The 14,441-nt window shown below is 48.8% G+C and overlaps 1 protein-coding gene across 8 annotated transcripts in view; it reads left to right on the top strand.

Annotated features, from left to right (window-relative positions):
* DLG5 (discs large MAGUK scaffold protein 5) overlaps positions 1–14,441 on the top strand; it is a 1,254,082-nt gene that overhangs the window by 225,002 nt on the left and 1,014,639 nt on the right. For 4 of the 8 annotated variants that reach the window (XM_086922103.1, XM_086922104.1, XM_086922106.1 and 1 more), the window contains one exon: positions 12,637–12,867. The exons of the other annotated variants lie outside the window; for them this stretch is intronic. In XM_086922103.1, coding sequence (XP_086778229.1) covers positions 12,637–12,867 — 231 coding nt within the window. The remainder of the gene's footprint in view (positions 1–12,636; positions 12,868–14,441) is intronic. 8 annotated transcript variants of the gene reach the window in all.

Genomic DNA, 14,441 nt, shown 5'->3' with positions numbered 1-14,441 from the left:
ACCCCGGTTAAAGTTAACTCAAACCTCAGCATCACAAAATGTATGCTGCCACCACGGACACAAGTCTGACCTCCTGCTGCTGGGAGTCCTTCCAGCGAGGGAGGCTTGGACAAAGGGTTTCCTGTCAGGGGCGGTGCTAGCACCATCCCAGACAGGGTTTTGTGTATCCTGGGTAGGCAGGGCTTTAGAGGAAGGGGACTGCAAGTGGCACCCCGGTGCTCACTATGCATAGGCCGGCTAGAACCAGTTCCAGGGGCACACCAGCCCCTGAGCTGGGGAAAGTCCGTCATGGGAGAGGGGTGTAACACCCCCCTTCCTGGTCCCACCTATGGGCAGGACCTAGTCGCGTGCCAGCCCCTTTCCTTAGTATAAAGATAGGAGCGTGCCCCCTTCCAAATTAGATCATCTTTGAATCCTGAAACTACTTTCTACGAAAGGAACTCAAGACTTCTTCTCAAGATTTCTCCCTTGTGACTAAGGAGTAGTCACCCTGCATCTGCGGGCACCAACTAAGAACACTGCGGTTTTCTGCACGTCCTTTCTCCGGAACCAGACCGACCAGCACGACGAGACCCTGCTTCCCTGGCACCTCTGACCTCTACCTACATCGTCAGCTCAGCTGAGATCCGTGGGTGTGACGAGACCTCGAGGGACCGGCCATCTTCAGAACTGCACGACGCTTATCCAGCACGAGCGCCGAGGGATCCTCGAGTGAGTGCTTTGGTGTTTGAGAAGCCCTAACCCTGAGCAGCTCCAGCACCGAAGTCCAGCCCCCCAGCATCCCCGAGTTCTGCGTGGGGCCCTTCTGCTCTTTGCTGCTCACCGCGTTGTCCGGCTACTTGCCTGCTGGCTTGTGGCCCTCCTGACGACGCACCACGACGACAACACCGCTGGTCTGGTTGCTCCAGACTGGCCCTTGCTCCCTTCCAACAGAGGAGCACCCCGGACCCTCCTGGTCCACTCCAGACGCCATTTTAAGTCCACCGCGTGGGCTTGCATTTGCCTAGACTTGTTGCCCCAATCCTTGGTCCAGCGACGTTGACCGCAGATACCTTTGTGGGACAGCTCGCACCTCCATCCTGGTCGCCGACAACGCCTCCTGGTCCGAGAGACTGCAGAGCCCAGCGTCGCCCACTCACCTGGTCAAGGTGACTCCATCCGGTGCCATCCTGGTGCCCATCTAATCACTGGCTAGTGATTCAGAACTTGGTCCCCTCTGCTTACAGGTATCCTCCATCACCGATCCAGGCTTGGATCTCTTCGAACTTCATCACTGGCCGCCTGCCAGCAACTTCTTCTTTCAGGCTCCATAGACTGCAACGAGGATTCCCGACGTCTTTCCAGACCTATGCAGCCGCAGCCCCTGGGCTAGGTAACCTGAGCATTTCGGTGCTCCAGCATAGCTTAACTATATAAAGGTCCAGATCCTTTTTTGTTTCAGCTCTACCTAGTCTGATTCGTCCGATAACACTAACTTTACGAAATCTAGCATCCATAGACTTTGTCCCGCATCCCGCGTGAGAGTGCACACTCTGCACCCGATCTCCCTAGGCCTCCTGCTAGTAATCTGAAGGTTCAGTAGTCCAGTCCTAGCGATCCTAAAGTCTATTAGAGTAGTATTTACCTGCTAGTAATTTCGCATTCCACTTTTAGAGTATATGGTTTTTCGTGCCCCTCGGGCATTTGTGTAATTTGTGCGACTTAAAGTATTTTCGCAAGAGCTTTGTATTGTGCTTATCACCCTGTCCTCATAAAGAGTCCAGGGTTGTTGTGTTCTAAATAAATATCCTTTTATTTTCATAACAACTTGTGTGGTGTCCTTTCACTTGGTGTTCAAGGGGTATATGTGATGGTATAACAGCTGGCTTAACACGCCCTCTAGAGTTTAGCCTAAAGACTGCTCTTGTCCATGCTACTAGGATAGCTGGTCTACGGTTGACTTACAACCAATCATCAATGAGGGTTGTTTGGACTGATACAAAGTGCTCACTAGAATAGTGAACATTATATATCAGGCCAACTTCTCAAACCGACCCGCCCATCCTCCCCGTTCTGCGAACCGATATATAGGGTTAAGGTCATCCCCTTTCAGGGCCCTATTTTCATGGCACCAGTGTTGGTTTTTGGCATGGCTCTGCGCTTCTGGCGCGGAAAAGCTGTGTCTAAGAACTGACGTCAGCACGCGGAGGCAGCGTCTAAGTACTCCGACGTCATCACTGCGTCCATGACGGATGCGGAGCCGCAGACGACACCTACCGACGCACAAGGGTACTGCAACGCAAAAGTTTCCGGATCCAGTCTGACGCCTGGGGATATTCTAAGGTAAGGAATCTATCACTAACTAATGTCTCTTATAGATATATCGTTACACAAGTAGTAACTTGTGCTTCAATGTTCTAACCAACTAATAATCGTGCAAATATAAACCAATTTATAACACACCCACTTGTTCGAGGCATGTGGGCTGCTAAATTCATATCTTAGCATTAGATCGCCGCCTAGTGTTGGGTCCGGATGATCGCACATTGTTGTCCTGGAAGAGTCTTCGAAGTATCCTGAGATAGGTGGCTCCTCCCCTGGACTACAGTGCGCATGGGCATCGGCTCCATCCCCAGATTGTTTTTTTCCGCCATTGGGTTCGGATGCGGTCTCGACGTCTCTCCGTCGGAACCGAGAAAACATAACTTTAAACGGCCAAAAGGCTGTGTGTTCTTTACGTCGGTATTGTTTGCGTGCGGTCTCGAGTTCTTCCGTCTCTCGGAGCCGGAATCAGCGGAGTTTTTCAACTCTTCGGACATCGAGGCCTTCTCATCGCGACTCGACACCGATTTTCCAACATGGAGCGGAGTCCGTTTAAGCTCTGTCCGCTCTGTGGGTCCAAATACCCACATATAGACGTGCACCCGGTCTGTAACAAATGCCTTTCGCCAGATCATGACGAAGGAAGCTGCAGGGCCTGTGCGAGTTTCAGGTCAAAGAAGACTCTCACGATTCGGCGCGCGGTGCGCCTTGTGGCCAAACAAGCGGCCCCGGATCCAGAAAACATCTTCGACGACCAAGAAGAGGAGGACCGGAGCCATCATCTTCAAATCTCCCCGCCCGAGACGGAGGTCGAGGCAGATCCGGAAGACGACGACGGAGTCGTGGGTCAAGGCCTTGAATACGTCGACGAGGTAGGGGACGACGAAGAGGTTTATGGGGCCGTGGAAGATAGCTCAGAGGACGAGCTATGCCCCGAAGTTTACGGACATAAGGAGCGGGTCACGGGATCGCCTGTCGGCCTTACCCAAGACCCCGTAGCGCAAGCCACGGCCCCGCCTGCGGGCCCGGCCACGGACATACTTGCTGCGCAGAGGGTATCGAAACCGAAACTGAAAGCAACGGTATCGACTACACCTAAAATGGCCGACCCGAAACCGAAACCGAAACTTAAGGACTCAGGCGTCCCTAAGATGGCGATCGTAACAACAAAAACGAATAAGCCTGCAGCCTCATCGACTCCGTCGACCTCCGGTCCGCAGAAGTCGAAGAAATCTGGCGATTCCACAGGGTCGAAATCGGCGCCGGAGGAGAGATCCTCTAAAAAGGGTGGCACGCACAAGACAAGCGCGCCGGCGAAGCCCGCCAAAGCCAGCGACACAGCTCCGGCTCCGACTGGGACATCTGCGCATCGGTCCAAGGACTCGGGGTCGGCGGACGTGGCATCATCGTCCAACCCTCCAAAAGACCAACAGAACGTCGGATCCGAAGGCAAGGCCACCTCGTCGGTGCCAAAGGCCACTGTCACCGACGCATCTCTCATTGCTTCTTCACTACAAAGAATTAGGGAGAAGGCCTCTGCTTCGTCGGCGCCGGCGCCATCGCCGCAGAAGGCGACAGACGTCCCGGTCAAGCCCGCAAGTAAACTCCTCTTCCTTCTGCCGCCAAAAGTGGCGCCGAAGGCCTTTTCATCAAAATCGACGCCAAAGAAGTCGGAATCTTCTACGGCAGGGGCATTTTCAGCGCGAGTACTCGACTCAGAAGAGGATTCGGAGTGCTTCATAGACGCAGACACGGGCAAATTAACCCTTTACAAAAGGAAGATCACTTCACAGCCGGTGGAATCCTATGTCATCCCACTGAAGAAGAAAAAGTTTCCACAGGACGCCTCAGGCCTCATGGAACCTATCCAGCCCCCTCCAAGAAGGAGCCCAACACCGTCTCCAGACCACTCTGAAAGTGAGGGCTATGATGAAGATGACCAATACACTTTCCCAGTCAATGAACCAGATGCACAGCCGGATTCATATGATGACATTGGGGACCAGGGCACCCAAAATGTGGGACAAGACCCACAGGCTTTCAGTACACGTGCATCCCCAACAGAGGATTCTGCAGGTTTACATGCACTCATTGAGAGGGCAGCTGCTAATCATGATGTGGACATGCATGCTGACCCAGTTGAAGAAGACTTTCTATTCGACACTTTTTCAGTCTCGGAAAGAACTGTAAAGACACTGCCTATGCTCAAAGGGGTCCTCAAGCATGCTGCGGACATCTTTAAAGAGCCTACCAGGGCGAGGGTGGTCAACCCACGTATTGAAAAAAAGTACAGACCAGCGCCTGCAGACCCTGCATACATTCGGGGACAGTTGCCGCTTGACTCCCTTGTGGTCGCAAATGCCCGTAAAAGGGCCAACTCCCAAACAACGGGTGAAGCTCCTCCCCCGGATAAGGAGTCCAAAGTGCTAGAGGCAGGAGGCAAAAGAGTGGCTGCGCAAGCTGCCAATTTCTGGCGTATTGCAAATACACAGGCACTACTGGCTCGTTATGATAGGTCACATTACGACACACTAGAGCAAATTGTGCAACACCTGCCTCCGCAGTTTCAAGAGGGCACCAAAATGATTATACAGGAAGGACAACTGATCTCCAACGCGGCCATAAAGTGTGCACTTGATGCCGCGGACACAGCCGCTAGGGCCATTAACACCAGTGTCATGCTGAGACGACAGGCGTGGCTCCGCATATCGGGGTTTAAACCTGACATTCAAACAACCATACTTAATCAACCAGTCAATCCTGATAGACTGTTTGGTCCAGATGTTGACACCACCCTGGAAAAAATTAAAAAAGACACCGAAACTGCTAAATCTATGGGGGCCCTACAATCACAGCAGTTTCGTGGCAATAGTTTTCGTCGCTCAGGTGCCCGTGGAGTCACCAGAGGACAGATGGGTCAGCAGTCACAGTTCCCTAGAGGTGGAGCACAATCCTCGTACCCCAAACAGAACAAGAGGGGCTACAGGGGAAACAGCAACAAAGGACGCGGCAGAGGGACCAACAATTCACGCTCCTCTGCCCCAAGCAACCAGTGACTCTCTGTCACTGCCCCCCGACCACTTAACACCTGTCGGGGGGAGACTACAGCAGTTCCTGCCCGTCTGGATCAACATCACCACAGACAGGTGGGTGCGACAACTTATCCAGTACGGTTATTGTCTAGAGTTAAAATCCACTCCACCCAACATTCCACCAAGGCAAAGACCTATGTCCGCAGAGCACTTGCACTTATTGCAGCAGGAAGTGGTGGTGATGCTGCAAAAAGGAGCAATCGAGCTCGTGCCAGTGGGGGAGGAAGGCACAGGGGTATATTCCCTGTACTTCCTCATTCCAAAGAAGGACGGATCTCTCAGACCAATTCTGGATCTCCGTCCCCTCAATCTGTATATACTGTCAGAGCATTTCCATATGCTTACACTGCAACAGATTCTTCCTATGTTAAACAAAGGAGACTTCTTAGCAACCTTAGACCTCAAGGATGCTTATTTCCACATTCCACTACACCCGTCCCACAGAAAGTACCTCAGGTTCACTATCCAAGGCACGCATTATCAGTTCAAAGTCCTACCCTTCGGAGTCACAACAGCCCCAAGGGTGTTTACCAAGTGCCTGGCGACAGTAGCAGCGCACCTCAGGAGGCAGAACATCCATGTCTACCCCTACCTCGACGACTGGCTCGTTCAAACCAGGTCGGAACAACAGTGCGCCGCGGACATGTCGACTACCATTCACCTCCTCCACGACCTGGGTTTCTCGTTGAATTACTCAAAGTCACACCTTCAGCCGGCACATGTCCGGCAGTTTCTGGGTGCGACAATCAATACCCTGACGGCCAAGGCGCAACCAAACCAGGTCAGGATAGACAGTCTCTAATCCAGAAGTTCAGACCGAGACACTCACTTCCAGCAATAGTGTTCATGCAGTTGATAGGCATGATGGCCTCCTGCATCTTCATAGTCCCTCACGCACGGTTGCATATGCGCCCGCTCCAGGAGTGCTTAGCAAATCAGTGGACACAGACTCAGGGACAATTAACAGACCTAGTGTTGGTTACCAGTCGGGCATACAACTCTCTGCATTGGTGGACTCCACACAACCTTTGCAAGGGCCGACTGTTCCAGGAGCCAGTGCCACAGGTTATCCTGACAACGGACGCATCTCTCCAGGGATGGGGAGCTCATCTGCTCACTTACACGGTGCAGGGACTATGGACGACGCAGCAACAGAAGATGCACATCAACTATCTAGAACTGATGGCGATCTTCATGGCGCTCAAGTCCTTCATTGTACATCTGTGCAACAAAGTGGTGTTAGTCCGGACGGACAACATGACCGCGATGTACTACATCCAAAAGCAGGGGGGCACCCACTCACCGCAGCTGTCTCACCTGGCTCAGAGCATGTGGAAGTGGGCCATTCAGAGGAACATCTTCCTCATGGCAGAACACCTCCCAGGGAAGGACAATCAGATGGCGGATCTGCTCAGCAGATACAGCCATCAAATGCACGAGTGGGAGATACATCCATCAGTACTCCAGCCGTACTTCCAAAGGTGGGGTCGTCCAGACATAGACCTGTTCGCCACAAGGGAGAACGCAAAATGCCAAAGCTTCGCCGCCAGGTTCCCACACCCGCAATCGCAGGGCAATGCGATATGGATGAACTGGTCAGGCAAATTTGCGTACGCTTTTCCCCCGACACCTCTGATACCACTGGTGGCGAGAAAACTAAGGCAACACTCGATGACACTCATCCTAGTTGCTCCAACGTGGGCGCGCCAGGCCTGGTACACCACGTTCCTCGAACTCTCAGTGGTACCGCATCAAAGACTGCGCCTCACGCCCAGACTTCTGACGCAGAACCATGGAGAAATTCAGCATCCAGATCCGCAACAGCTCAACCTAGCGATCTGGCTCCTGAAGTCTTAGAGTTTGGATACCTCAACCTACCTCCTGAATGCATGAACATCATCAAGGAGGCGAGGAAGCCGTCAACCAGAGCATGCTATGCCGCAAAATGGAAGCGTTTTGTCATTTACTGTGCAGACAATGACATAAACCCGCTAGATGCATCTATCCCTAACATCATTTGCTATCTGTTACACCTTTATAAGTGCAAACTAGCGTTCACTTCTATTCGGATACATCTATCCGCCATCGCAGCTTACCTTCAAAACAGGCAGCATCTCTCGGTCTTCAGGGTGCCTGCCATTAAAGCGTTTCTTGAAGGTCTGAAACGAGTCATTCCCCCAAGAACACCGCCAGCTCCGGTGTGGAACCTCAATGTGGTCCTCACCAGACTGATGGGACCACCATTTGAGCCACTGCACTCGTGTGAACTGCAATTCCTAACGTGGAAAGTTGCTTTCCTAATTGCTATTACGTCACTAAGGCGTGTTAGTGAGCTACAAGCGCTCACAATCCAAGAGCCATTCATTCAGATTCATCCAAATAGGGTAGTGCTACGTACTAACCCCAAATTCCTTCCAAAGGTGGTGTCACATTTTCATCTCAACCAAACTATCGATTTGCCGGCATTTTTCCAGAACCCACAAACAGTGGCGGAAAGAATGCTCCATACGTTAGACGTACGGAGGGCATTGATGTACTACATAGACAGGACACAACACTTTAGGAAAACGAAACAACTTTTTGTTGCCTTCTCACCACAACACAAAGGCAACCCGATTTCCAAAGCAGGAATAGCCAGATGGATTGTTAAGTGCATTCAAATCTGTTATCAAAAAGCCAAGCGCACTTTAACAATACCCCCAAAGGCGCACTCCACACGCAAATTGGGGGCATCCATGGCTTTCCTAGGAAACATTCCTCTAGAGGACATTTGCAGAGCAGCCACGTGGATTACACCACATACCTTTACAAAACACTACTGTGTTGATGTACATTCCAAACAGCAAGCGGCTGTAGGACAGGCTGTTCTCAAGACACTTTTTCAGGTTTCTGCAGCTGGCACGGGCAACCGCCGCTGATGGAGGGACTGCTATGTATTCTATGCTAAGATATGAATTTAGCAGCCCACATGCCTCGAACTGAATATGCTACTTACCAGTATGCATCTGTTCTTGGCATGTAGGGCTGCTAACATTCATATCGCCCACCCTCCTCCCCGGTGCCTGTCGCAGCTGCAGATATACTATTGTATTCAATCATTAGCATGGACATCCTTTACACTTTTCACTCCATCCTCTGCCACAATGGCGAAAAACAATCTGGGGATGGAGCCGATGCCTATGCGCACTGTAGTCCAGGGGAGGAGCCACCTATCTCAGGATACTTCGAAGACTCTTCCAGGACAACAATGTGCGATCATCCGGACCCAACACTAGGCGGCGATCTAATGCTAAGATATGAATGTTAGCAGCCCTACATGCCAAGAACAGATGCATACTGGTAAGTAGCATATTCATTTTGCCTACATCATTTTAATCATGCTCAAACATCTTATTCTCATGAGACAAACCAAAAAAAGCTCTGTTACAAACTAAACCAGTGATCACTTAATAATGATAGAATGAAGCCCTAAATGTATTTTTAAATGAATGTTAAAAGGGGCGCTAACAACCTGTGCCCTTCTGGTGGTGTTATGCTGCACCCAAGAGTAGAAGGGAAGAGTATGGGAAGTAAAAGGTAATGAACACAGTAAGTTTGCAGTGAAAGCAACAAAGTGGACAAAAACCCAGCATGGCTTAGGAGCCGAAGAGGGTGGACGCGTGAGCCCTGAGCTCCGCGTTAGCCTCCCCACATTTCTGCATCAAATAGTGATTCCGACCGGACCTGGGGGCGCACGGAGGGTGGTCTGCCCCTGTGAGACCTTGGGGCTCCTGTTCCCCCCTGGACAGCCCGCGTGAAGTCGCCAATAAACCGCTGTGGAAGAGGAGCGGGCAGGCTGGGTTGGCCCCAAGATGGCTGCTGGTGCTGGAGTGTAGCTTCGTGAAGAGATCGAGGATGGAGCCCAGACCCAGAGGACGAGTCCCCGAGCAGAAGCGAGACGTTGCTAGTGGAAGGAGTAGACCTGAGACCCGGAAATACTGTCCTGCTGCGATTGGGGAGGAAGAGCTGGTTCCATTGGTCGGCCACCGCACCGGTGTGTGGTGCGCCCTGGGATGCGGCTGACGCTGGACTGCAGGTGCAGCGGTACCGCGACATAGGGTGGCGCCCGCTGGAGCTCGAGGGGATACCGTGCTGCCGCTCAGGTGAGTTTTGGAGGCCGCTGGCATATCACTGAGACACCCGTGGACCCACACTGGGTTCCTGGCTGTGCGTGGCGGCTTCCGAGACGGCGATGGATGGAGGTGTTGCGGATCACTGCAGGTGCCCACCTGGGGACAGGACGAGCGAACGGGCAGCCTTGGGGGAAGGCCTGGAGCCTCAGTGCGCTGCCAGAGCTGCTTGGAAAGGAGGTGCCGGCTCCAGGGCTTGAGAGCTGAGTGATGACGCTTCCCCCCCTGACATTGGGGAAGACTGCTGTGAGTGGGGGTACGGACACAGGGAGGTGATTCAGTGTCTCGCTGCCCCCCCCCCTGCAATGACAGAGAGACCCATCCCCATTATCATTGGCCTGGAGGAGCGAGCGGTGTGGCCCGAGCAGCCACTGGCCGAGGCCGTGATTCGCAGGAGGATGCTGGGGGTGAGCTGCCGGACAGAACGAGACCCTGGAGTGGTGGGTGCCAGACAGTCAGGCAACAGTTTCCTACTTGCCCAAGGGCCAACAAAGCATAGAAATCAAAGCCAGGTATTTGCATGAATTTGGGTAGGAAACTCATATAGACATTATGAGATATCTAAGAGTGAGAATCACATGGGAACTCATGTTGTAAGTTTTGGTTTAGATGTCTTCGGCAGCATAGGAACCACCATATGACAATCAGAAAGGCAGAACTCTATGGCCAGTCTAGAGATTCCATAACCCTTCAGCTACTGGAACCGAATTAGCACTCAATTTTACTCAGTTGTAAACAAGACATTTATCAGGACCAACACTCTGGCAACTCTCCCTTCTTTAATCATTCATAAATCGACTGACCCTGCTATAAAGGTCCAATTTGGCCAGTCTGTGGTCTGAAGCCTTTCTGATGATGGTACAAAGAAATACTTGTATTGATAGATTTCTGAATTTGAATGTTAACACTTTTTTCAAACACTTTACTTAGAGACAGCAGAAAGATGAATGTTGATAAATCAGAAGGATTAAGGTTCATGCAGGTCTACCTCATCAAGGAGGGACATCAATTTGTATGTTTATACAATGTACATTCTTGGCCAGAGAAATACATAATAGAGATTTTGGAAAGGGAATATTATTTTTTTGCAGGAAGAAGGGCTTATTTGTAAATATGGTAATTCCCTTTATAATGGGTATACATCCAGATGTAATTTTTCTTCCACTTATGCTCCTTATTAGAAGCTTGAGCTTTCACTGCAGCAATGAGTCTTATTACAAATTGCACAATATTTTGAGAGATAATGCTACACCTGGTCATTTCTGAAACGACTCAGTGTGGTATTTGTTGGATGTGGTATTGTCTTCCCATTTGAAATTCCTCCTTTTGGTTTAGCAGAAAACACAGTAATACGTTGTGGTCTTTGCCTGTGACTGTTTAACGTAGTCTCCTTTAAATTTTGGAATTCTTAATATCGTAGGATGACTTCATAAAATGTGGTAAGTGGTGCAGATTTGTAAAGTTTGTTCAAGAAAAGCAAAGTCACTGCTTTGGCTAGATTTCTAGATATAAATAGGATGGCACATAAATGCTTTGTTTTAAAATAAAAACGAGAAGGCAAACTCAAAAGTGGTGATATAATGCAATTAGTATGTAGATACAGATCATAGATAAAGGACAGTAGTAAGAAAAACAGTGATCTGATGTGAGGTTGGCTGTTTGCATAACACAAGAAAATGGTTGCCCAAGGCGTTTTAAGTAATAGTGATTCAAAGCTGTTAGGAAAGCACCTGAGGTGAGGATGGTACACCAATCAAACCAAAAATTACAAGCTCTGCATAACACATAGTAAGATGCTATAGTATTTTTGGATAGAAGAATGTCCATACTAAATGGAGAGCAACTATTGAGGTCCGGAATGTGTTAAAGAATGATATCCATTGTTAAAGAAAGTGATAGAAGACATTTTATTTCCGAATAGAGGCGTGCTTGACATTGCTAATGATCAAATTCAACTGTCATCCTGACATTTGATGATTTTATTGGTATCGCCATAAATACTGAAGGATATGAGTAAGTAATGGCCAGCTTCCATTACTCCTTGAGGTATTTTTTAGAGATGAATAGAGATGCATCTAGGGGGTGTCGCCAGTGTACTTCGTGCGCCTGTTTGACCTAGAGCACATACCAGAGAGAACAGTATGGGAGTTGTTGTCAGAAAGAGATAACGAGACAGCACAAAGTACTTCTTCAGATTCAAGTATTAAGAAAAAGGACTTCCTAAGAGATTTGGGAGAGTGGGATGAGAGGGGGCTCTTTGGAAGCAGGTCACTTGAAGTTCATGGATTATCATCTAGGTAAAGGCACTGATTTCCAATCTTGGGTTGGCACAAAGAGGGAAAATTAAAAGGAGAGTGCCACAGGGACATACAAGAGTGACTAATCATAGAAGGTATTTAAGCAAGCAGATGAAAAATGTCCAGCCTTATAAAAGGGTATACCAACTCATGCAAGTAAAAGGCCTAATGTGGAACCTCCACTGACAAGCTCCTCTCAGAACAGTCACTAAACAATCAAACACAAAAACTGCATGGTTTGTGCAACTGAGCAAATAGCCCTCCAGATTGTCGTGTATCACACCTTGTCATTAGTGAAAAGCTTTACTCTAACTTAATTATTAAACGTGTCATAATAATGATTAAGCTCCATCTGTTGTCCACCGCTGTTACACAAGGGATATATATGCTTGATGGCAATATAAATATCAGCATGGAGCTTTATTTTTCTGTCTTTATGCTTTCTTCTTAAATCTCCTCTCAATGTAGTTTTTGTTATATTTTCTGTAAAAGTGAAACTAGCTATGGTACTGCCCCATGCATTTGGGTTATTAAAGATTTCGGATGATCCAATTTACATGTGTAAGCATGGATGCATGTTCCTTTGTCCAGTGCATGGTGTTTGTTTCTTCATGGTAATAAGGCATTGCATGGGTGTGCCACGTTTGTGTGTTCTGTTGATTGCCTTTCCTTTCTGAAGTCTTTGCACAGAACGAGCAGAAAGAAATAAGAACACATACAACTGGTGAAGGATGAAATCTTGCTTCTTTTCCTAACCTTTGACATCTCTGGTTTCAGGAGCTTAACTCCGCACTGGTGGAACGTGATCGTGCAGTCTGTGAGAGGGGTGAGTTACTGGGGAAGTACTGTCATGAAATGAAGGACAAGACAGAGGCACAAAAGGAGCTTGATCAAGCTTGCAGAAACATAGAGACAGTGAAGGAAGAAAGAGATGTTGCCAGGAAAGAGAGAACAGAAGCAATCATCCAGAGGGACCATCTGCTCAGGGAATGTTACCAAGCTCGACAGGTATTGCTCTTCTTTTTAGACATAGACATTTTGGATCAACCTTTATGTTACTATCAAGGCATCGATTTACAATTATCCTAGTTTAGGCAGAGGGATCCTCGTATAGGCAGATTGAATGGGGCGTTTGATGTAATATAGCTGTGTTAGACTACAAACATGTGTTATCAATATCTGTAGCCTATGTGTTTCATTTCATTTATGTTTGCCTTTTAAAAGTATTTTGGGGGATTACCCGCCTTGTTAGTATCTCCAGGACAGGTAGATTGTATACATCACGCAGATCATTAAAAACGATATGATTTGGTGCCAAGCACTCAATTATTTGGATTGGCCAGAGGGAGTGTTGAATTATCGGAGGACCTCCTTTTCTAACAATTCCTTTATATATACCACTAATTGAGGCAAAAGATTAATGAGCTGACATTTCTGCTTCATCTCACTGCATGCAAATGTTTTAGGGTGGAAGCAACATAGGGATATTATGGCTTCATAATTCCAGTACATGAGGCCATTTTTGGGAGCCCCTTAAGTTGATCCTGCACCTTTGCCTGAGGAGATTTCTTGAGAGAACCTGAATGTTCGTGGTCACATGGACTGTGAGTGGATCTGCGATTTGCAGAGAAAAGTGCCAGAGGGCATATGGGAGAAAGGAGGAGATGGGGGAAGTGGGAAGGTAGGACGTTGAAAATGCGAGCGGCGGCGTTACAATCTAATATGGCAGCCTTTGTATTGGCCTGAGCCCTGGAATAAGCTTTATAATGAATCCATTGCGTACAGTGGAAAGCTCATAAAGGAGAGAGCCTCTTCCTCCCCCTAGTCCTGATGCTTTCTACCCTTTAAAATACCGCGACTGCAGGGAATGCAATCTAGAACCAGCCCTCCCCCATTTCTCCTCATCAGGAGAAGATATTATTGCAAGTCCTCTCCAGCTTTGCTTGAACATGTGCCCGCATTTAAAACCCAGTGAGCAGGAATTGAACACTATGGAGCCATGGCATTGTTGACTGTAACTTGTGCAATGGAGTTCATACAGCAGTTGTCAGGACATTAGTTGCCACCACTGACCATTATGATGTGATCAGATTCTAAAGTGCTGAAGGATACCGGAACCTGGGCCTCGGCATTGAAATGTTTCCTGTACCCTGCTGAGGCAGATTTACCTGGTGTGTTTTATTTGTAATACTGGGACCAGCTGGATTAGGAGATGATCTGGAGCGTCATTGACTGGTAAATACTGCTAACTGTGATTTAATTTGGGACACTGAGATAAAGTACATATTCTCTTTGGTTGTTATTTGAGTATTTCATTACTCTGGCTGCTGGAATCTCTGGCGAAGGTCCTCTGCTGTGTGAATTTTGGGGGACAGCTGTACTCTGTCCTGCCTTGCTCGTAGTGGTGTCTACTAGGCATTCCCGAAAGGTGGGAAGAAAAATAGCCTAGGCAGTTTACTGCTTCCTCAGCAGAAACCTGTTGCAGCATATCAGATGGAGTCTTTGCAGAGGAAGACTATCCTTACATGTGACAACATGGCAACTAAACCGTGTTACCCTCACACTATGGATGATCTAACTTG

Source organism: Lissotriton vulgaris, chromosome 5 (assembly GCF_964263255.1).
Source record: "Lissotriton vulgaris chromosome 5, aLisVul1.2, whole genome shotgun sequence".
Taxonomy (NCBI): Eukaryota; Metazoa; Chordata; class Amphibia; order Caudata; family Salamandridae; genus Lissotriton; species Lissotriton vulgaris.
This window is presented reverse-complemented; position numbering and strand designations above follow the sequence as displayed.